The sequence below is a fragment of the Echeneis naucrates genome, chromosome 13 (genome assembly GCF_900963305.1).
Source record: "Echeneis naucrates chromosome 13, fEcheNa1.1, whole genome shotgun sequence".
NCBI lineage: Eukaryota > Metazoa > Chordata > Actinopteri > Carangiformes > Echeneidae > Echeneis > Echeneis naucrates.
In genome coordinates, this window is record NC_042523.1 from 22,349,987 (window position 1) to 22,375,171 (window position 25,185).

Here is a 25,185-nt window from a genome sequence, read left to right on the forward strand (position 1 = left end):
AAGTATTAAAGGAAATAACCAAACACTGATGTACACTATAGTGGACAGAAATAAGTTGCCAATAGCAGCGTGCAAATTTCCCCACTGTTAGAGAAATAAAGAAATATTTTTTGTTTCGTTTTATTTTATGTTACTCCGGAAGGACTACACACACTTTTTTTATTTTGTAGGGCTGCAGCAGGAAGTGGCGCTCCGGTGTGGCGGGTAACTTGACGCCGGTCTCCGCAGACCTGCAGTCCGATGAGCCGGAGTGAGCGGAGCGGCGGATTCAAGTGTCTGTCCCGGGTCCGTCCGTCCGTCCGGGACTCTGAGAGACCGGGAGCCCGCAGGGTAAGGAAAAAAAAACCCCCCACAACACCCAACAAGAGTCCTTCATGGAGGATTTAAGCCTGCCTTTGCTGTCTGTTTTGTCCATTTTAGAGCGGTCCATCGAGGGCTGCTGTTGATGTGACATTTTCGTTTTTCACACATACAAAAACAAACAAACAAAACGACAACCTCAACACACAAAATAACTTCGTCCCGACCGACAAAGTGCCGACAACGCGAAGCCCGGAGTCTAAACCTCACAATGATACACAAAGAGAGGCGTAAAGTGTGTTTTTACAGCGGGGTTTAGTGAGATGTTCTGGCCGAGATCGGTGCACTTAAAGCGGCTAGCTAACCGTTAGCTAACTAGTTAACTAAGCCGTTTTTTTTTCCTCCGGTGAGTTCAAGACGGTGGGTTAAAAATTCAACCCATTTAAACCCTCTTGGCTTCCCGGCCGACGCAGGTACGAGTTCCTGAGGGCTTCTGGCCTGTTTGAGACTCGTCGTGGCTCGCTGCTGAATTCGGCGTTTAAATAAAAACGCAAAGTGGATTTTAAGTCAGTCAAAAAGAGACTTTTTTAATTGAATGAGCCGCCGTGAAGGGGCGACACGACCGGAGCGACAGGTGAGGATTTAAGGCGGCATTTCATTTAAAGAAACCGGCTCTGTTCCGTAACATATATGCCGGATTAATCGGTGGCTGGTTTGCTTATAGTAGACTTAATCGTCATTTTGATTGATTTACACTTGACAGGAGGAGCGGCACAAACTTTAAATTCTCCACATTTCGAGCGGAGTTTGGTGCGACGCGTCCTGAAGCTACAGGTTAGTGAGGTTGGCTGCCTGGAGCGTCTTTTTGGCGGATCCCACAGTCAGACGTGGGCTCGAACTGTTTTTAGACAGCTTAATGGTAGGGTGCATCGTGCAGGGCTGTACTTATTGCAGTGTTATTTAGTTCTTCCTCAGCTTTCTGCTTCAGTCGTCAACCCTTTGGTGCTCTTTGCTGCAGACCGTCCTGTTTGATTGCACATTTTCAGAATTATGATAGCATTCACTTTGTAGGTTATTCTCCTTTTGGGTTGCCTTTACATTTTAATCATTAGTCCTTTCAAAAGCATTTGACGTTATAATATCAGAGCACACCTTCACCTTTCCGGTGTAGGAGACTTTAAAGAACACGAGCTGTCTCAGGGTGATGCATCCGTGAACTGGTTTGTGATTTTTCTCACACTCCTTGGGTAGTTGGAACAGATGGTAACGATAAGGTTTGCACCACACTTTTCTCTGCACTTCATGGGGTTTTGCTCAACCAGAAATATTTAATATGTTTTATTCCCCTGACCTCGTACACTCAAGCAATATGGCCACAAAAACCTGAAACTTTCAGCGAGGTCACTGGGTTTCTTGGAAGTTATTATGGGAGAGTAACTTCTGTTGGCAGTGCATTGGGAGAGATGAGCCACGAGTATATGAATGGATCATGAAATGTGTTGAATATCAGATTATAATAGCCAGAATCTACCTGAGGGAAGATTGAAGGCGCATTCGGATCTCTTTCAGAATCCTGGATGCAGTGACACCATCATGCTGCCTTCTAGACTTGCGATGCTTTCACCATTTCACTTTTTCTCTATTTCAATTTTTTCCCCCTCTGACTAAAACAAACACTAAAGCAACTGTTTCAGTTGTCATTTGCTGAGTCACTCGTTTTTATCATGCATTGTTAAACATGAGGGATTGTTTTCTGTACATATGCAGAGTTTAAAGAAGTGCCTAAAATATCCCTGTTGAAAAAATCTATAGGGGATGTATTTTTGTGATAATAGCAAAATGTCACACATTCATTTTTCTGTGGAGGCCTAATACGTCACATTAAAATGGATTTATGATAGAAGAGGCTGTAGCTTTAGTGCAGTTACTGCTGCATTTAATATGGACTGGCTGTCTCAGACTCGTACACCTCTCCTGCTTTATACAGCATTACTGGTGCCAATATGTATCCAACTGATTACATTAGTGCATCTCTATAAATGTCTGAACTTTATTAGGAATTGCAGAAATCAGGTTTCCAGGCAGAATTGCCTGTGCAGTGTAATCTAATGGCTCAGATTTTCCCACTGATCCCTTTTCTTGTTAGATTTGATTGCGTTATTTTTTTTTGTTTTCTCCGACTGCAGAACAGATGTTGAGCCAAAGATACAGAATGGGGTAATAAGGACAGTGCTCGTCACCACATTCAGGGGGGAAAAGAGGAAAGACTGCTGTAATGGACTTATTAAAAAATAAAATCTGAGCAAACAAACTTCAATTTTCAGACTTTGACGACCCCTGTGTTGGAGCAAAGGCTGTGACCATTGTGTGCTTTCATAATCAATAATCTCAATTAATCATGTCCCTTTAAATGAGACGAAAGCCAACTGCTCCATTCCCAAATAGTTTATTTTTATCTGCTTTCACAATAACTAAAAACGTCAATTACCTCTTTGTCTCCAGGCAGCTGGGATGGGCCGTGGTCTGGATGGCTGACGAACCGGATCGTGGACCAATCACGTGACAACATGTTGGCTCGCAACCGCTTCCTCCTCCTGGTGGTGGTGGGCGGAGCGGCGCTGGCCATCATCAGTCTGAGCCTTCAGTTCTGTAAGTGCCCTGTTATGTTAGCATGTGTGTTCATATACATACATGCATTTCCCCCCATTGATTTTTTTTTTTTTTTTTTTTCCATCTCAGAGACTCCATTCATATCAGAACAAAGCAGAATCCCCTATAGGCTTCCTATAAATACCCAGCACCAACAGAGGGATGTTAGACGCTGTAAAATCCCCCCTGAGTCAGTTTCAACTCTCTCATACATGCTGTGAGATTCCAAGGTGTGCAGAGTTGTCTACTCCCCCATTAACGCATTGTTCAGCACCTCCTGTAGGTATTGTCTAGACAGTTTGTCTCTGGCAGCTGCGGTGACTGGAAGGAAACCACCTCTCGGTAAAAAGAGACGGCCTCTCTGGCACTGGATGTAATTTGCAAGCCTCGATAGGGAAAACCTCTGGCTGATGAGCCAGGCGGCTCATGCAGTACAAATGGAAATTCGTATTTCAATGTAAAAATATGTAATATTAAACTACTTTGTGCTATAACACCCGCACCCCAAGAAAAAAAGAACCAATTCAGTGCAATTGTTTTTAGTCATTCCAGGCTTGTCTGATCAAACTTATAGGATTAGACTCACATAAATCAAGCTTACACACACACACACGCATGCACAGGATTACAGTGGAATTCGGCGAGCTGGTATTTTGGACCATGTCTGTGCCAGAATTTCTCAAGCTGTCCTTCTTCAGCTCAATTTTTTTATTTTAATTGTTTTACAAGAAACTGTTGCCTTATATGTGCATCATTGGGATGCTAAAAGCTTTCACCCCCACTTCATCTCTCTTCATATGTTGCCAAGGCAAGATCAGAATACAAGAAGCAAGTGGGCTGTTAATTTTACTTATCTAGGGTTTGCACTCTGGTGCCCCCAAGTACACACTTCGCACGCCTCTCCAGCAGTGGCCCCCTCCCTCCTCGTCACCTGGGTAATGACCATGTACATGACAAGTGTGTAAGAGGAGCCTGTTGTGTAAATTATTATTAATGCCTCACTATCAAACCCATCCTCATCTCCCACTCTGCAATCTTCTTTTGTAAAGAGGCTTCAAAGGATGCCAGGTTGTGTGAAACCCCTCCCTGTGTAGTTCTACACAGATCTAGGTGTTTGTATGTATGCCTGTCTGAAATTTCATGTTCTCTTCTCTTTTCTTTTGGAAATGAACTTGAGTAGGTGGTTTCTTATTTATAAGTACAGCGTTTCTTATGGGAGCTCTGACTTCTTAATTTTTTGATCAGCTGTACTCTTGGAGTAAAGCTGCTGTCATCATTTATTCATCACACAAAGAGAAGGATTTGAGCCATTATCCAGGAGAAGCATGGGATAAAAGCGTAAGGGATATCTCCTCATGTTTAATAGATTGTCAACCTCTGTTTTTGTTCGACTTTTCTGCTATTGCTCACTCTTAAATCATTTTATGCCGTTATCCTGCAGTCTATTCTGGTCTTCTCTCTCACCCCTCCCTCCCTTTTGCTCTTTAGAAAAAGCACATTGAAATGTTTGTTGTAGTTTTGTTGAACATTTCAATGAGAAACTTTGTGATGGATGATGGTCAGTGGCAGACTAAATGTCTTTCTCTGGCTCCAGGCAGCATCAAACTAAAACAAGGTTGGCCACAAAAGGTACAGTCGCAGTGCTGATTGACACATGGGGGACCGTCAGAGGAAATGGAGGACAGAGCTCGACGAGGATGGACGCAGCGGTGGGAATTCAAGCGGCTGAAAGGCAGAGAAGGCGAACTATTTTTGCCATGTTAACAGTAGTGGAGGGAAAGGTGAGGCAGAACACGATGGGAGTTAAGTGCTGCAGGACAGTCTGTAGATCCGTGAGAGGGGAATATTATGAGAGGATATGAAAGTAGAAGAAGAAAGGTAGGCTGCCTGTGAGGAATGAGCAGAGTTCAAGCATTTTGATAAAAAGAAATAAAATGAAACTCATGAGATTTGGTGTGTTTGATGGGGAAGACAGACTCGAGTTAACACTTAAGGCCTGTACATACACATGATATGCTGAAAATAAAAGGTATTTCAAGCTGTCTTGCAGCAGTGAATAGTTGTTTTCTAACTTCCCAAATCATGAACCATAAGCTGTAAATTACACAAACCCCCAGGCACTTAAAAAATTCCTCTCTCCACATTCTTCCCATTCTTAATTCTTGCAGTGAGCACACTCAATGGTAACACATTGGGACACTGGTTTTTGACTTAATGCGTAATTTCTCTGGCTGTATCCCACTTTGAAAATTTAGATATTGTGTTTTGCTTACAGTTTCCTGTAAAAACTAGCATTGTCTGATATTATCTGATCTAATCCCAGTGTGTGTCACACCTGTGGATTGCACGGACCACACGGAAGATGGAAAATATGAACTCATATTTCCAAGAAAAAAAAAAAAACTTCTCGTGTGTATGAATCCGTCTAGTTTGTGTCTCTTTGCATTTGGGGCTGCGTAGTTGCTTGTGGGACAACAATGTGTTGTATTTTGCAAAATCATAGAGTTTGCACAAACCACAACAATACACGTATATATTGGTTGTGATTGGTCAATATGAAAATGAGACAACATAACATAAAACTGGGCTTGAGCTTATTAGATTGCTTTTCTTCTCGAGCAGACATCACAGGACTCAAATGAACATTGGGAAGGGATCAGGGATCATTTGTGTCCATGCAGATTGTGCATAAAGCCAGCAGCTTTTCCAGTTCCAGTTTTGTTTTTGATTAGTTCCCTATGACTGAGATAAAATTAGTGTGTTTGCATTTGATAAAAAGTCACAGTGTGAGAGCAAGCAACCATGTCCATCGACACCCACACAGTTCATGGCCTGTGTCAAATGTTTTTAGAGTTCTTTCACTGGATCTTTGGTCGCCACAGTGTGGTACACAAGGGATGGAGTCAGGGGCTGTAAGTGGGGACACTCCTCAGTAATTTCAGGGAAAACCACATTCTGTGAGTAGCTCTTCAAACCATAATCGCTGTGGTGAAATGGCTGACACAAATTTGTTTGTATTCAATTTCGAGGCAGAACACCCTCTTAACCTTGAGTTAGAACCCAAACTTTGAGTGTGTGTGCATAATAATGTGTTCACTCTAGCACAGATGTGGAATATTTAACAGGATGGCCTATGTTCAGCTCTGTATCTGTGAGAAAAGGTGCATCAATGTGTGTAAAAGCTTTAATTTTGGAAGAGATTTGTGACGTTTATTCATTTTTTAAAGTGAGTTGTCCACTTGGTTGAAAGAGCCCTCAGGCAGCCTCCTGCTGGATTTGCAAGATCCCATGTAGGTGGATGGAAAGTTGGAAACACATTCAAAGTCTTGAATTCCTATTTCCTCAGCCACATTTAGTGTGGGTGTATGAATTTTGTTGCGTGCGCGTGTGTGCATGCGCTACAGTACACTCTGTGTGCCATAGCTGTGTATGCACTTGGTTGTGTTGGGCAGCCAGCTACAAAAGCCCCATTGTGCAGATGACTGTGACTGAGCTGGCCTGCAAAAGTTTGGTTAGTTCAGGCAGACGTGTGTGTGGAGAGGGGGGTGGCAGTGTATGGAGCACAGAGCATGTGGGGGGGCAGGCAGGCGCAGGTTGCGGCAGTGAATGTTCTCCAGTGTCTGTGACTGGACCTCAGGCTACCGGACTGTTGTCAAAATGGCCTCTGCTGTGTCCGCACACCTTCTTTGCCTCCTCATCAGCGGTGAGTTTTTGCAGAAATATTCATATAGAAAATCTTATCTCTTTGAATGACGACCTTTACTATTGATCTTTATGTGGACTAACCACCTGTTTAATCTGAAATACATCTTTCCATGCTGCTCTAGCTTGGTCTCAGAGCTAAATAATACTTAAAGTTAGCATAATGTACTTGAGCACTGGATCTTTTAAAGTTCTCTGACTCAAACATCCAATGTTTTTGCCTAGTATTTAACTGCCATTTATGAGATAATTACATTACTACTAACTGCTTTGACAGCTCTTGCGAGCCAATGAGATCTAGTCATATAATAATATCTTACTCCTGAAGAGAGGTGAGATGACTGCAGAAAGTAGCCTGTCTCAGAGAGACAGCTGTTTTATAGTTTACCCAGAGCATTTTTCTCACAGCTGTTAACAGAAAAGTCATCAAAATACTTTTTCCCATGTAGTACCCAACTACATTTTGTAACTCTATGTAAGTGTTTGTGATGCCTGTTGCAAAGAAAGGGGATTGCTGTTTTCAGGCTTAAGCAATAATAATTTACATCATTAGTTGATGGTCAGTAGTTGTTTGTAGCTAAGAAAGCCATAAAATAACAGATAGAATAGATAGAAAGTCAATTTACTAGAATATAAACTAAATACAACTAATACAACTAAAACACTGACTATTATGTATATACATTATGTCACAGTTCAATTTTTCCACCCTAATTCCAAACCAGTGAAAGGAAATTTCCATGTAGGGCCACTGAGATAAACAGCTGGTAACGCTCCAAAGCTCCAGAGATCTGATGTTTGTCAGCTGAAGCTTTTAGTCTCCTCATTGAGAACAGAATCGCCAGTGGACGTTTAAGCTCAATCTATAAAACCAAGAAAATAAAGTCATATTAGAGAAGCAGAAACTGGTCAAATTTAGCCTTTTAGTTTGATAAATAAATCTTAATTTATATATCTATAAAATCTTTATTTGAATGTTGGCATACAAGCCAAACCTTCTGTTATGTCAGCATCATTCTCATAAATCATAAATTCTCTTGAGATGATGCAAAAAAACAAAACAAAACAAATCATGATGTTGAGAACAAATATAACTGGATATTTACTTATTATATATTTATTTACTTGTCTGGACTTTCTGAGCCCAGCTTGAGTGGAGGGGAAGTGGAAAAGCGTGAGTGTGATTGCGATTGCAGGAAGAAATTGTGTACAGCACTGTACAAACAATACTATCACATTCAGAGGCGATGATACAAGTTTGAGGATTGTTAAAGCAGTGGAACCACGAGCTTTGTGTTTTATGATGAAACAGGCAGTCTGGCCTGTGAATGTGTGTGTTTGTAGGATCAGGATATCTGTCTTGCCAGAGGGGCATATGGGTTCAACTTCTTTTTCTCCGGAGCGGGATATTGGTGAATGGGCTTTCCAGTTCCCACCACATCTCTGCTCTTATTGAACCGTCTCTCCCGGAGGTCACAGGTCAGCGGTGTCCAGGCAACCCACTGGTAACAGCGAGGGGTTTAGGGATATAGAGCTGTTGACATGGAGATGAACTACTGTTTGCAATGGTTTAATTTCAGGCACCCTGTTCCTGCTCCATCAGTCGGCTTACTCTTACTTTCCCTCCTCTGCCTTTTAAATTATTGCCTGTCAGTCTTTGAAGGACATTTACATTGTGGAATAATAATAATACTAATTACCAGACTTTTTAGCCTTTAGCAGTGCTGTTCTGTTGTCCATTCACGCTGTTAGTTGAAATATCTTAGGTATAGGTATTGTATGGACTGGATTGGTTTCCAAATAATTTTGACCTCTTTCAGTGACTTCAGAAGATGTCTTTATCTCTCTGGCCACCATTTCCTTTTTCAACTATTTCTGAAAAGTTCTCTTTGTTGTTGTGAGCATGTTAGCAGCTATCATTGGTATATAACTTTTCCATAGTCTCACAGATATCAGTGTAGCTGTGGACTTGAAGTGCCAGCGGGCCTGTCAGGTAACACTGGATGAATTTTCTTGGCTCTTCCTCCCTCTTACCTTGATGATAGTGATCTGGCTGTGTTTTTATACAGTAAAAATTTGTTTTGGTCAGCACTAACACAGACAAACAAGTCCACCATCCTTCATAAATCACAATCTTGTTTTATTTATCCACTTCCATAACCTGAATACCTCCACTTTCTTTTTCTACAGTGAACCTGATTCCCACTACTCCCATTGTGGACGAGCGACCCTTCCAGGCTGTAGATGGAAGCCTTGTGGTGGCTGTGGGAAAAAGCAGAAAGAGAGTGTTCCCGGTGCCTCACACCCAGGAGCCCAACCCCATATCTGAGGCCTATGGCTACTGCAACACTCCAAACCGCACTGAACAAGCCTGGGAAGGTGAGACCTACACACCAACGCTGAACATCTTTCTATTTCAGAAAGGCTTAAATCTCAACTGATCTCAGAGCAGAAATACCCAGTGAGCTTGCTTAATTGTTTTTTTTCCAATTCAGCTGCGCCAAGTCTCGTAGCAGCATTATTACATAGAATTAAAAGTAAATTAAACCAGTTCTCCCTCTGCTGGAAACACCCAATTTGATGGACAGTGGTAATATACTTAATTTAGTAATAATTTCAGATTTAGTGTGTCAGGACTCGGGGGATATGTTAATTGTGCGAAAGTCATTTCCTCTAGATTGCATCATCCATATTGCTGCACCATGCTCGCTGTGCTAAGAAGATATACATAAATATATTTATTTTTTCCCCTCCTTCTTAAATATTGGTTATTAGTTTTAAGAGGCAGGCTACAAAAAAAAACACAACAATGAATTTTTATCAATTGTGCAAATTTCTGTATATTTAACCATCATAAAGTTCTTAAGTAATCTCACTGCTGTCTTAAAATCTAGATGACAAAGATATTATAAATAATATGTAAGTCAGCCATTCATACAGAGGATTGTGGTTTTATGAAAGAAAGATAAATATCACAGTGTTTTGTGCTCCATAAAATATCCTGAATCAGCATTAGACACCTCTTCTTTATCATGTACCCTCTAACTGACAGAGAGAGAGGTCAAAGAGTTATTGTTTAATGTTTCCCAACCACTCAGCACCGTCATACAGTGTCCAGTCTCTTATGTGGACATTTACATGGAAGCTGATGAAAGTCTCCTACGACAGGTCATAGTCCTGCTGACTACAAGCTGCTCTCCGTCCAGGTGATGATTCGCCACGGAGACCGTTACCCCCTCTACTCCATCCCCAAGACCAAACGACCCCCCATCGACTGCACCCTGTCCACCAGCAGGTACATACACGTTTCCTAAGGCAAAGATAATTAAGGTGCTAAATGTGGTATCAAATTATCTGCAGTTGTCAAAGCAGTTCTTACCTGTTGTCTCCCATCATTCAAATTTCATGAAGGTATGAAAATGTTGAATGTGGGGATGTTGTGGATATTATTATTATTATTATTATTATTATTATCATTATCATTATCATTGAAGCGGCAGAGATATAAAAGAATGAAAGAATTCTAACAGAAATGCAAATTGTTCCGGACTAGTCAACACTCGGGACCTATAAAATCCACAATCACAGAATTAGACATAAAAAACAGAATTTATTACAAACATGGAATAACATGGAACTGGCTGACATTTTACATAAACTTTTTTTCTGTTGGGAAAATGTTCAGAGGGGCTCAGCAATGCACGCCCCTGTAAAATTAAAAAGTTTACAGTGGATTTGATATTTCCGCCACAGTTGCAGAGCGTATGTTTCATTGTTTTATTATGTTTTTGGTTAAATGCTTAAAAATCTAATTGGCCCCCTGAAGTGCCCCTGTTCTGTCACTCATCTGTCGTTTTGGGCATGAATGCTATTCCATGCCCAACAGTTGGTGGCAGCAGGAAGTCAAATAGGCAGGTCCACTGTCAGTACAACTGAACGAATGATGCTCTGCAGCCTCTGAATATCTTCCACTGTACCAACTAGATGGGTTGAGGATGGACTCTATGAAAGCAGTGTGGACGTAGATCAACACAGCCTGAGGCAGTGCTGTTGTGTTACATTGGAATGTGTTATGGCTGCTTTGCCCATTGTGCTTCACTTAATTAAAATTACAAATACCGCAACTGCAAACAAAAACAATTTGATGGCTCAAGTTATCTTGAGCTGAATACCTCCAGCTTTAATTACACCAGGTCAGAGTAAAAGGCACTACATTCCTCTTGAATTGAAGCTAAGTCTCAGCTACTTCAGTTTAATTCCTAACAAGGAGACGGGCTGGAAAGTCAACAGAGAGAGTGAGGTACCAATTACTGTGGTATTTGTGAGGCTTACAAAAGAAAGTAATTATTATTTCTTTTTTTACAAAAAAATAGCAAGACTTACGCTTTCCTTTTTCACTTTTTTTTTTTTTTTTGGGGTGGGGTCCCTTTTTCCTTTGTTTCCCACGTCCTTCTTCCTCTTGTCAGTCACCGTTCCTCTGTTTTCTTCCTCTCATAGTAGAGTGTTATTGTGTGTGTTAGCGATAGCAGGTTCATTTATTTGGCTACATGTGGTCCTCAAGCTTTTGGTGCAAACTGATACACAAACACATTTGTGTATCAGTTGTGTATCATTTGTGTGTGGTCTGTTGAAAGGGAGCTGAAGATTTCCACTACATCCTCGCTGTGCAGCTCTGGCAAAGCAAAAACCTTCAGGCAGAAATGTGGGTGGAAAAATATACACATGCGCAAATTAATAATGGTATCAAATTTTGCACATTCACTCATATTCATTATTTTTTTTTCTCTGTTTTCTCTTCACTTTGGCTCTGCTAAACTTTTGAGGCTCTTGAGAGTTCCTGATAGGAATTTATGAAAATCTGGCCTCCTTTTGAACTTCAGTTTGGGAAGAGCAACATTTGAACAGTTTCTATTTTGACATATAAATAAAATATTTGTACATTTGGATACATAACATTTGATATATATTATAGCCAGAAAATTTTTGATGCATTCACCCAAGTCTTCTTGGGTCAATAAATCCCCCTTTTGTGTTCCTGATTTCATATTTAGGTAATGAATTCACTGCAGCCACATTAGCTTTGCACATCTGGACAGAATGGGTATGGTGTAATCCGAAGACCTGGCACACAGAGCTCTGAGCTGTATTTCAGATTGATGTGATGCAGTTGATCTGCCATGTACATTGGATTATTAGATATTTTCTATACCCTTGATCTTTCAACTCGAGCTGAAAAGCAGGTCATCATGGATTCAAGCCTCTTATGGTGGAGGTTGGGATGTTCGAATATCAGGCAGCTTCATTTGTGTGTGTGCATCAAAGTAATAAAGCAAGTATTTCAAGGGAATGTTGAAGTCAGCCATTGTATCTTCTGGTTGTGTTACTCAGCTTCAGAATACAATATATTGTGTATGTGTAGTAGAATAAAAACGCTCCACAAATCCACAAATGCTCTTTCAAATGGCAATATAACAAAACTTCATCCAGAAAATATTAGTTGTTTGTATGTCCAACAGACTTGATTTTTAATTGTCATTATGGCATGAAAAGCCAGAAGTAAGACATAAATACAACAGTCTGTATAATGATAACTGTTATGAGAGTGGAAGACCTTAATCCTTTCATTACGGAAGTTGAGCTGATGGAGCTGCCAGCATCGATAAACAATACCAAGACTAAGTGTCACCACCAGTGTTTTCAGTCAACAGCTAACATGCTGATGTTTACCATGTTGAAGCCTTTTTTTCACAGGCCGGGGTCAGTTTGCTTTAAATGTACCTCATCCAGCCAAGCTGCAACGACACGTGCTTCCACCGCAGCCGGGGGTTCAGCTCAGCTCTCAGTATTTGAGTAGTTTATATCTGAATTAATTTAATCTGAAACCTATGTTGGTACAATAGAAAGTCCCAGTTTAGCATGTTAGCATGCTAATGTTTGCCATTAACCGCAGTGGGTTTCAGAGTCTGATGGGAATGTGATTGATTTAGTAAGATAGAGGACAAATTAATATGTCAATGATATTATTGAGCTCTTACTGGTCTTTAAGCAGTTACAGTCCACTCAGTAATTCCTGAAACGTTTCCGTTTTGGTGCGTCTGCCTTTTTTTTTTTTTTAGGCAGCGCATCAGTGAGGTCAAACACAAGATAACTGACAAACACTTTTTACTGCCAGAGAGTCTGAAAGCTTCGAATGCTTGATGCAGAGACACTGTGGTGAGGCAGCTGGGTTCAGCAAAAAGGGATGTGTGCTGTTTGTTTTGCAGGCAGATGGAACATTAAAAGCCTATTTCGTAATTCTGTGTCCTAGTAATAACGTAGGTACTTATGTTTTTATTTAGAGCAGTGTGTAATTACAGGGATCTCAACGAGCATATGCCCTGGGCTGGATGCATACAGAGAGCTCAGTCGTGTGTGTGTGTGTACTTGTGTGTACTTGTGTGCTGGCATCAGCTTGCCGACCGACTGTCTCCGTCTGCGGTTAACTGAGCTCACTCCAGCTGGGCACATCCCCTCTGTCTTTCCTCTTCTTCAACCAGTTCAGCCTGATGAGGTTTAACTCTTCCTTTAACGACCACTCTATTTACTTTAATTTCTGGCTAGTTTCCTCCCCTCATTTCAGAGCACGCCATCGCATTTCCTTTTCCCTCTACTCAACCCCCCCATTTTATCCAAACTCTCATCCCTCGTCTCTCTATCCCTTTCTCACTCCTCACTAATCTCTTCCCCCCCATCCTATCCAGTGATAATAATCCCCTCTTAATGTAATTGGGCTCTTTAATCTCTGGTTAGCAACAATCAGCCCAATAGACAGCCTGGCTGGCTCTTTGTCCACACTATTGTCCCCAGTGTGCTGACATCCAGTCTCCCAGTGAAGCCAATTAAATCTAGATGGTCCCAAACTCCCGACAGTGAGCCGATTTGTTGATGACTGAGCAGAAAAGAGCTCTGGTGGGCACAATGACTCCCCACTCAAATGTGTTCATGTGCCTTGTGGTCTGTATATTGTTACACAACTGGATATCAGTGCAATCATGCAGAGAGAAGCAAGTGAGATAGACGCTGATGCAGTGTGACAACAAAAGGAAACGATGATCTTAAAAACACAAAATCTGGGTTAGTATTTTCAAATGAGATGTTTGAAGCAGAGCTTTGATGATTTAGTTTAAAATTTTAAATAATAATGTAGTAGAAAACATGCATGTAGGCTGTCATAATGTAGATTACTGTTACTGTTCTCTCAGATTTAGGGTTTGAAACAGAGGGTGTGTTTTATATGGCATGTTCTTGAACTAGTCCATTATCACTATGGAAACTGTGTGTGTGTGTGTGTGTGTGTGTGTGTTGGTGCACGCACGCCTGTAATCTCAGCAGGCTGAGCTGCATCTCCTGCAGATTTGTTATATTAAACTGTAATCTTCAGTCATTCTTAATCTATCAGATCCCCGACTGCTCCTCTTGCTGCCCTCATCCCTGTGCGTCAACGTGTGTGTACGTCTGTGTCTGTGTTTGTGTTTGTGCTCATATGTATTTTAGTGTTTGTCTGAAGGCAACAAAATCTTTCATCTTTTTAGATCTCCATCTCCCATATTCCCACCCACACATACTAAACCCTGGTGGAGCTCAGCAGTGTTGGAGGGACACCTGGTGGTGTAGACCGGGAGTGGACTTTACACGGTGGTACAAACTAAACACACCGTGTATTGTCAGGAAATTTGTAGAGTTTAAAATATCACAGCAAGAAGGTTCTGTGTTTAATCGTCAGGCCTGCTGTCTGTCTGTGGAGTTTGTAGGTTTTTCCTATGCTGCTAAATCAAAATTGGCTGTAGGTATGTCCAATTGTCTTTATATATGTTGGCCTCTCCTGTAACCTTGATGAGCAGTTGAGGTAATGGATATATGGATCATTGTATAATAAATCTCATACCGGGTCACATCACTTCCACTGAAACAGATGAGTAAGCAAATTCAAATTTATGGACCTCTATCTATCTACATATATATATATAATTTTTTTTATTTTATATTTTAAATATCTTAAAAAAAAAAAAAATCAGATGCCAAAGTGACTTTTTTTTTCCCAGCCAGCTCTCCAGAGCTCGAGGATCCAGTTAAATATTGGTTAAATATCATGCAAAAGAGCAGGAGATGTAAATGTTTGAAAAGCTGAAGTCAGAAGATGTTTCCTCCTTGATAAATGATGCATTTCCCTAATTGTCTTTGGTAAACTTTGAGTTATCTAAACCATAAATTCACTCCTTGCTCAGCACAGACTTTTAATAAGCTTTGAGAGCGAAAGTTCACAATTTTGTGAATTTGTAATTATTATTTTTTATTGTTCCACACATTCCTCAAAATGAAATTATTATTTTTTTGTCATATAGTCAGACATACTGACTCTCCGCAGGAACTGCGAGATGGTTGAACAGGGAGCTGCAGCATCGATGTGTGACTTTATCCTTTCCCTCTTAAAATATTGGAAAAGGTTTTAAAGTAAATGGTTTTATCTGGGACAGATCTTGTTCCAACAAACCGTCAAAGCCTCAGCTGTAACAGCATGAATTAAGTGTGTCATTAAAACAAAGTCCTGTGGTAAGCCCCTCTTACCTGTCTGGCATGCCTCACCACCCACAGGAGGCCTTCCCACCCCCTGCTCAACGCCTTCATCGGTCATGTGGGTCAGGGAGGGCTTGGCCACTGGGAGTCACCGCTGGGCTCTGTCCCCCGTCTGCCCAACCACAGTCTCTGTGAGATGGGAGAACTCACACAGACAGGTAGGCCAGCAAATGCAGCACTTTTCTTCCACAGTCATCAAACACAACTGAACATTTGTGTTTGCCTGTTTTAAAGGTCGGTCTAGAGTCCTGTCTGCTTTGGATTTCTTTGCAACCAGACTAGAATTGACCAGTGCTACAATGAATCGGAACTTAAATTGTCATTTAATGGGGCCTTTTGTCCCATCTGAGAATCAAGCTTCCCTTTTATCTATTTTCTTTTTTTTTTTTTTTTTTATGTTGTCCAGGTGTGGTGCAGCACCTACGTAATGGGCAGCTCCTACACCAAGCATACAAACGTCACAATCTCCTCCCTGCGGATTGGTCGCCGCGCCAGCTGTGGGTGGAAACCACAGGTAAGAGCCGCACCCTCCAAAGCGGACTGGCCTTCTTGTACGGCTTCCTCCCAGACTTTGACTGGACGAGGCTGACCGTGCGGCACCAGTGGAGCACGCTGTTCTGCGGCTCGGCCTGCGACTGTCCCGCCAGGAACAGGTACCTGGAGGAGGAGCAAAAGAGGCAGTATAGGCTCCGGGTGGCAGACACGGAGCTAGAGAGGACTTATGCCGACATGGCGCGGACCTTAGGTCTGCTTACCCGCCAGCTCAGAGCTGCGAACCCTATAGACTCCCTGCTGTGCCACCTGTGCCACGGCCTGTCTTTCCCGTGCGTTCCCGTGGAAGACAGCGGCTCAGGCGGATGCCTGACAATGGCGCAGTTTGCCGTGATCCGGCGACAGCAATTGGATGATGAGGTAGATCGGAGAAGGGCAGGGCTTTACCATAAATACGCCATCTTGGCCATGTACCCCTACCTCAATCGCACCGCCGCCAAGATGGAGCGCGTTGCCAAGAGCAGCGAGGCCGGTCGTCAGCCACGCGCCGGTGGCGAGGAGGTCTTCACCCTCTCTTCGGCTCATGACGTCACCATGGCTCCATTGCTGAGCGCCCTGGGATTGGAGGAGGCCAGGTTCCCGCGTTTTGCTGCGAGAGTCGTGTTTGAACTGTGGAAGAGTCCTCCGACGGCACAAGGGCAGCCGAAGAAGAGAGCCGGCCAAGGCGATAAGACGAAAGCGAAAGATGGAGAACTGTTCATCAGGGTGCTGTACAATGGCGAGGACGTGACATTTCACACCACCTTCTGTCACTCCCACGACCGCCGTGCCAGCCAGCCTCTCTGCCCTCTTAAGAACTTCCTGTCTTTTGTCAGGAGAGACATGTTCAGTGTTGTCAATGCCACTTCCTACCAGGGGGCCTGCTACAAACGCCCCGGTTGACAGATGGACCGAAGCAGACCTGGGTGAATGAGGAAGGATGAGTGGGCAGATGGTTTACTGTTCTTTTGTTTTGTTTTGTCTTGTTCTTTTTTTTTTTTTTTTTAAGTTTCCCACTTTTCCACTTTTGAAGATGGTGCACTTTTATGCTGCTCATAGTGTCTTAAAATTCATCATATTTTCAAATGTATTCATTAACCTCATCACGTCTTCACATTCTAACCTTTCTAACAAACTTTTTATTCTCTTTTCAATATTTGTACTCAAGCATGTCTGTCAGATAAACGTCTGAAGGGGAGTTGTACGGCACTAAGCCACTTTATTCCTACATTCCATAATAGCGTGGAATTGTAAAATTCCAGTACTCCCAAAATGCCTGCAAGAACAACCAACAGGAATACTGAAGCTGGAAACACAATGCTGGATTAAATATTTTGTGCATTACAATCTTTTCAACGAAAACACACTTGGCTAATTTGGGCCATCTTACTGATTCAACCAACATTTTTGCATTTTAATTGCAAAAGGTCTGTTTCTACTTTCACTTATTAACATGGATATATATGAAACTTGGCCATGGTACTTTGAAAATGATGTGACTACATGTTTTTTCTAAATTACAATTACAATACATCAATTTCCAATTGGTGATATCACTGGCTACGTTCCACTTTTGCTTGAAGGATAATATGTTTTACTGTAATCTCATGTTTGTGCTGAATAGACATTTATACTGTAAAGTGCGTAGCGAGTAAAATAAATGCTTCGTTTTAATTTTACCAGATTGATCAGTATTTTTCAGTGATGATCAGTTTGCTCAGAAGTGATTTCAGTACTGTATTTAGATACACCTGAGGTATCCCATCACTGAATTACATGCATATTTAAAAAAAAAAAAAAAAAAAAAAAGGTGACTTATGTGTTCATTTTATATACTTTTTGTTCTTATCAGAAAGCCAACAGATTTAATTATGAATTCTGAACTCTGCTATTTCTGCTGCATGTATGCATAGGTGGAAGATTATATCCTATGCTGGTGTTACTTACTTAAGCAGAAGTGAAGGATATAATTAAAGTAACACGTTATTTTGCCAGAAATTAGATTATTATTTGTTTGAGCAGCATTAGGTTGAGTTTTTTTTTGGTATAAAAAGGAAATTTCTCCACCGAAACTAAAGAAACTATAGAATTAGGAAATACAAAGTAAATTTCGATTACATAAAAATAATATTTACACAGAATAGTTAAATCCAATACTACATATTTTCCACCGCTGTGACTTTGTAAAAGTAATTTAGCAGAGAAAAGACTTGTTCTCTTTCAGTACCACTAGATGGTGCATTAGTTCCACAAAACCCACCGAAGCCCAGTCGAGCCACCTGCTTCCATCAGTTATCCACTTTGTCGACAGTGCTACAGTGACAGAGCATAAAGTCAATACATTCATATAAAAGTAAAATCCTTGAGTGCCTATTCCTCCACCACTGCACAAGTCATACATCATCATCATTAAGGACATAATATAATGCTGACAAGATATCAATTGTGTAACTCATTTTCAAAAGTGCCTCGGCGTGCTCAACCTGCCTTCTCCCTCTCAGAATCATCGAAGTCACAAGACTATTGACTGGAAAAATGCAATAACAAGAGTGAGTCGAGTAAATTGCATTTAGTATATGGACGGTGTATTTGTCCATGCGGTAAAGGGCCATTTGCTGGTGAATAATAGGGTATGCAATTGATGCTGCAGACAGCAAAGAAATGGAATCTGCCTGTCCAGGAATTTTTTGTTTTGTCATGTATTGAATTCCTGAACATCCAGCCAGATGTTTGGGAATTGTATGACATTAACAAGCTTGTAATGGACACAAGTCTGATGTTAATTTTCATGGAGTGGCGTGAAAAGAGTCGAACTCCCGAGACCTGCCTATTAAGAATCACATTTTCCCTCTGCTGCTGAGTCACACCCTAAACTTCAGTTCACATCTCAATTCCAAAGTTGAAGCGAACCACGTAAGTTGATGCAAATTTATTCCCAGAACTTTCCCCGGTCAAATCCAAACATTCTCCCGGGCTATTTCCCTTGTTATACCATGACGTCAGGGTTGTTAATGATAGGAGCCGACCTGATTCCTCCCCCTGCTTGTCCTGCCCTTTTTCACCGAAGCCCGACGCCCCCCTTACCACCCACGCCTCTGATGTCATCCTGCCAAACTGAGGTGGAGCAGCAATTTCCTCCTGCTGCAACTCGCTCAATCTTTGATGTTGCTACGCTGCCCCCGGCTTTGGCTTATACACCCACGTCTCTCTGTGTGTGACAACAACAGTAAAAACAGATCAAGGTGAGCGTATTCGTTGATCTGGTGCACAGAAACGATGTCCAGTTTTAGCCAAGCTCCTGCGCACACACTCCCACACTGTCCGTCATAGACTGCAGAAAACCCAGTCGTGTGTGTTGGTCGGACAGATGACTGACAGCAGAGACAGTCGTGGAGCAGCGTTGTGGTCAACGCCAAGCATAAGCAAAGATGGACGACACTGGGAGGCTGTGGTTTGGGTTCCACGTTAACCTCCTGGAATCAGCTCCTCTCTGAGACCGCAGCTATGGCCACAGGTCGAAGGAGTTAAAAACGGAGATTGGATTTCATGTTGTGAAGCGGTTTCGGAGGAGGAACTACAGCCTCCAGGCTCGGCCAAGTGTTGACTGGAGGAAGCAGCCCGAATTCAGGCTAATGCCGCCAATTCCCACGGTGGCTTGTTTTAGCATTCTGTTCAGTTCAGTCACGGTCTGGAGGCCTACATCTGTCTGTCTCCCTGCATCTGCTTGCTAACTGTAACTACAGTTATATATAAAGACAGGATGCCAACTCATAGTGGAGCTGTAGTTATTTATTTACAGTATTTCTTGTTTTTCTTAGTAAAGTCTGTGAAAACTACAAATCTTTGTGTGAAAAGCTGAAGAAACCAAGGAAGTGTGTGTGTTCAGTGACGCATCAGCTAAAATCTGCGTCTTTACTTGTAATATTAATTTTGTCTGGACTAAACGAACAAAATAAGATGCTTACTGGTAAACGTCTGCGGTCCACGCCTTTGGACTCAACTCAGCGAGCTCTCTTTCCCCCAAAGCCAAGCTAGCCCAGTGCTAGCTGTAGCCTCTTTCAGTATCTCTCATTTAACTTTAATTAATCTGCTCTTTGTTTTGCTAAAGTAAAAGAAAACTACGGTGTTGGTGGCTGGGAATGTGATGTTTCTCGCACATGGGGGAGCCATTTTTGTCAGATGACGTGACGGAGGATAGGATGTGTGAGGGGGAAAGAAACCAAAGGAGTGTGTATGTTTTGTGCAGGGTCAGCTAATTGGGGTCCGCGGTGTGTGTGTGTGTGTCCTGTCTGTCAGTGTCTAGACTGTGCCACTGGTGTGTTTTCTCAGATGTGAGGCTTTATGAAGCCCTTTACTTAAGCTAACAGCTCAGATACCACGAGGCCTCCATGTGAGTGCCACCTCTGTAGTGAGACGATTGTGGATTTTGTGTGTTGGCGCGTGTGTGATGCTCCTTGTGCGTACACTTACCTGTTTGTGATTTATCGAGATGGGGGCTGAGTTCTCGTTGCCAGAATAATCAGGATTTATGGCTGTCTGTGTGCTGTAAGTGACGAGCCAGAGGCTTCGCCCTGCACACACACACTCAGTCGGGCTAATTGAGTTTGGTCATTACTGTTCATTCCTTTATCAAGGCCTTGTTTAGTCGGTCATCCATCACATCCACACACACGAAAGCACAGACGCAATAAAAAACACTTTCTGCATTCTAACTTCACTTTTTTTGTGTTTTGCTGTCTCATTCGTACTTTTAATGTGCGTCTTGCTCTGTGTGCTGTGACATGCAGACGTTCCCCGATGTCCCGCTCCCCCTGCCCGCAGCCGTAATTGTGTCTTTATTTCCAACACTTGTCTGTGTGCTATCTTTGTTGTTGCACACGCCGAATGACTTGAGTTTGTCGGGTATGGATTCCGTAAGAGACTTTAGACTCCCTAAAAAGTAAAAGAGGGTAAATTAGATAGACATACGAATGCGACAGACACACAACGGAGGGATAGAGATGCATACAAATATACAGCCAGCAAGTAGTGGGTACTGAAAGACGGAGCTGGTGGGGGGGTGGATAAGAGCGTTTGATAAATGGGTCAGGCCTGTCTGCCATCCCAGGCACATATGCACAGTGTGCAGCCCCCAGAGAGAGACCCAGACTGTACAACATGCTGCTGAGTGGAGAGATGACAGGAGGAGAGAAGAGAGAACGATGCAATGAAGTGGAGGGGGCTGCCGACGGATCACAGGGAAAGGAATGGACATGCTTTTACTCTGAAAGGGTCAGCTCAATTAAATAACACAAGGACACGTTCCTGCTTACGTCTGGTTTATCTGCAGTCTGACATTTGAGCCACCAGCCCATCACTGCGTACGTTTAATGCCCCATCGTTTATTTAATGACAACGAGCAGCACGGGCTACACTTTAATGTTGTGACGCAGTGCCTCATTGTGTCTTGTTTGTCTTGTTGTGTTGATCTGCTTTGGCAGGAAGGTTCTCAGAGTTTTAGTCATCTTGTCCACCATAAACAGAACAGTTGAAAGTTCAAATTCACCAGCAGACCGTCAGAGCTTTGGCACTGTCCTGAGCGATGACTCAAATAACCAAACTATATTTATTAATTACAATAGTTTCATATTGTTATATTGTTTGGCTGCCATAACGTATGGTGCTGTCAAGATGTGTTATACGATATGGTACGGATCCCTCGCCGTTGTGTTCTGCAGTATGCTGTGAGATATTAAACTTATTTTGAGTCTGCACCTCCAGCATCAGAGCAATATTCTCTTATGTACGAACCTCAAGCATCCATCCACAATATCAGTTCACTTTTTCCAGTGCTTATTTTTCATCCATGTTGTTTCATTGACAGGTGTGACGGGGGGAGTGGGGGGGGGGCGGTGTTTGACTGGAGACTGAGGTCTTGCGTTAGATTCTGACCCGCGGTGCTGGATGCGGTTCAGTCCGCCGCTGCGCAGGCCTCACTAGTCATTTTTTTTTTACGGTACACGGCCGCCTGATGAAAGGACTCGGTGAGGTTGTTTGCTGGACTGGAACTGCATCAAAGCGAGCGAGAGAAGAAAGGCGAGCGAGCCCGGCTGTCAGTGGAGTGAGAACTGCTCCACCAGATGAAAGGGTTAATCTCATTTGACAACACAGAACGATGAGTAATGACTCCAAAAGCTCCCACTCCTTCTCATGCCTTTGCAGTTTTTTGTTTTTCTCCTGTCCTGAAGCATGGCCTTATTTGCTGTACATCCACACTTCTGTGTAGTTTTCCTCCATTGTGCGCGGAGTAGCTTGCAGCTAGCCGTCTAAGCGCGCCTAGGTAAACACATTTGGGCGATAGCTGCTAATCCATCACTGGCGACACACTGAAATGTTTCTCCCCTGGGCCCTGCAGTGCTGCCGTATCAGGTGGAAGGGTTCCACTTCCTGTCTTTGTGGGCAGGTTCCTGACTGAGGGGGAGGAGGGGAGGAAAGGCTGTACGGTCTCCCTATTGGCACCCTGTGTTGTTGTGCAGCACATGGACGACACTACCTGTTCCCCCCACGGCCCCGGACGGCGCCGCTCTGGACCCCGTGGAAGGGCGTTTCGGTAGGCATCCCGTTTTGTTTTTTGTTTTATGTGTTTTACTGGAAACAAGGACGTGAATTTCTGCTGTCCAAAATAGATTTTTGCAGTCCTGTTGTGATGACTGCGGAAATTTACAGCAGTTGTGTCAGATTTCAGCATGAGGAGCTCACGCACTGCTTTGATGGCTTTGTGCTGTGAGGAAGGTTGCACGTCAGTATACACACACACACACACACACACACACGCGGTTGCACTGGGTGAATATCCCTCCGTCAGCTGTACAGACTTTAAATTGATTCGCTCTTGTCCGCGTTGGGGGTGACCTTCCCATTTGGAGCTGAGGAGCGTTCCAGAAAGCCAATACAGCCGGCGTGATTTCATTCTTACACAGCCAGACAGTGACAAGCAGGGGGAGCGATCCAAAGAGAAGGAGGGAGCGGGAAGCCTAACCCGGATTCCCTGCACATTCGGTGTCACTCACAGCCTTCATATGTAAATTTATCTCTGCAGATGGCACAGAAGAGAAAGCATCAAAACGTTAACAGGTTATTAGATATGCACGGAGTTTAATCTGGATAAAAAATAGAATTATGGATTTCCGATGACCTGCGATGTACCCCGCCTGTCAGCTGGGATTGGATCCATCCCTCCTCTTCCGCAGCATGGAGAGTTGAAGGATTGCCTGTGTGTGACAACTTGAATGGAATCAGCAGTCTGACGGTTGTGCCTAAGTGAATGCCGGTTTAATGGGAGAAATTGAGGTCACACCAACACTGATATGGTGTCATTTTTAAAACCCAAACAGTTTAGTAACGATCCGATCTGCGTCCGTATACAATGTTGCTTCACCATCTACGTAAACATGAAGCTGATAATCTTCTGTCTTTTCTGCGGCTGGTTAGTTGCAGAAAATACAAAAAATTAGCATCATTAAATGCGGTTTTAAAAGTTTTTTTTGTAAAAGTGCAGATCACAACAGCTGCCTTCAAGGAGAACCAGGTCGGTAACACTTTGTATCCATTTTCCGTTTTGCTTTCACGACAGGAAGTCGAGGCGGATAAGAGCCAATCAAGGAGTGTCAGTCATTGTTTCCAAAGGTCTCCCGATGACAAACTTCAAAATGGGTCCAGCAGCACCGTCCTAAACCAATTATGCTGCTTTAATGACGAGAGGCTTTGAGGTTTCAGGCTGTTGTACTTTCACACCATGGTGGGGCAGAAAACACATCAGAAGAACTGCCACCTTGGTGAGGAACTGCTGCAGATGACTTTCACAACCCTCACCCGAACTTCTACCCCCCCGTGGGTGGAATGAAGGCATCCACGACACAACAAAGGTCCAGAAAACAAGCTGTATTTCTTGAAAACAAAAGGCTCTGGGCACATTGTAATGAGATGTCATGATAGAAACATTTTTCTTCATCTCTGCATTTCTATTGAAAATCCTTATTTCAAGGAGAGAGAGAGAGAGAGAGACGCGTCTCGCACTACACAACACCGTATAATATTAGAAATAGAAAGTCACAGATTGAAAGTGGATTAAATAAGTCTAAATCTATTCAAGGTCAAGTAAAAGAGAGAACATGAGCGTTCAAAAGCAATAATCTCCCATCAAACCGGCAGGTTAATGGGGCTATTTCAGTCTTGACTTAACAAAGCAGAGACAGCAGCTTAATGAGTCTGCCACTCACCGAGAGACGGCAGCGCCTTCTCAAATCATTTCTCAGTTACATGCCTGATAGTTTGAGCTGTCTGACTCACCTTGAACCGGAGCGACATAATCACTGTTGATTGTTGTTTCTTTGAGGTGTTTTCTCTTTGACAAAATACCTCAATTTATTCCCGGTTTCCACTGTTGGCATTATTAAGCTGCCAAAATATACTTAGTATGTATTACACAGCCAATTCTTCTGTTTTATGGTTGTTTTCTTTTGTTTAATGATGCTTCCAGAGACTGTTTGGCCATTAATTCCAGGTATTCCGTAGAAATGAATTTATTTTGTTAAGTTAAGGTGTTTTGTGCAACCTTTAAGGTTCACCTTAAGCGAGGGAGCTACCGAAGAGTGTCGTACGGTTACACGGTTTTCTTAGTTAAGGAAAGCAGTTTAGTGATTTAACAATAAAGATTTCACAGCAGTAAAATTTCAGCCGCTTTCACGAAGATTGTTGGTTTGCTGGTATCGGTTAGTGAAGCCTCAGAACTTTTGGGGAGTTTTTAATTTTCGTCCTTAGGTTGGCCACTGAAGTTTTCTGTTCATTGGTGTCATCGACTTGAAGTGAGTCTAAGACCTATTGATGTTTTTTTACAAGCTTTTTTATTTGAAGGAAAACATTATTCAGACTGTAAGGAGAATCTTAACTTCAGGTGGTTCCTGCAGCCGGATGAAGGTAAAATATTCTACTATATTCAAAAAGGATTATTGTGAATCTACTATAAACTCTTTCCATGATACATGTGAGAAAGAGGAAACGTTGCCTCAGAGTCCGGCGCTGGCGAGGAGAAAAGTGTATTACTTATTTTATGATGGCAGATAGAAGTGTCGGGGTAAAATATGGATAAAGTGCTAAATGGCAAAAAGAGCAAAGCAGCCAAATGGAGCGAAAGTAAACGTGTGGAATAAAGAAATGGAGGAATGGAGCTGCTGTGTGTCCCGAACCCAAATAAATTCTGATGCTCTTTTCGGGTGTTGATGTCAATGAGAGGCACCATGGGTATAAGATCAATAAGTCTCAATTCTGCCGCTGAGCTCGGCTTTACAGCAAAAATCCATGCCGCTGTTTTGAATTATTATTATTACAAATCTATTTCTCTTGTTTTCCCTG

At 42.5% G+C, this 25,185-nt stretch overlaps 1 protein-coding gene across 2 annotated transcripts; it reads left to right on the forward strand.

Annotated features, from left to right (window-relative positions):
* The first annotated feature begins 236 nt into the window (after positions 1–236).
* On the forward strand, positions 237–17,551 carry pxylp1 (2-phosphoxylose phosphatase 1). 2 transcript variants are annotated; one of them, XM_029517946.1, is made up of 6 exons: positions 237–330; positions 2,803–2,949; positions 8,842–9,030; positions 9,820–9,946; positions 15,283–15,422; positions 15,671–17,551. In XM_029517946.1, the coding sequence occupies exons 2-6, from the start codon at positions 2,868–2,870 to the stop codon at positions 16,696–16,698; spliced, it is 1,566 nt and encodes a 521-aa protein (XP_029373806.1). In that variant the 5' UTR covers positions 237–330; positions 2,803–2,867; the 3' UTR covers positions 16,699–17,551. The 2 variants fall into 2 exon arrangements, with proteins under 2 accessions (XP_029373806.1, XP_029373807.1); XM_029517947.1 differs by lacking the exons at positions 237–330; positions 2,803–2,949 and adding an exon at positions 6,599–6,652.
* The last annotated feature ends 7,634 nt before the right edge of the window (positions 17,552–25,185 follow it).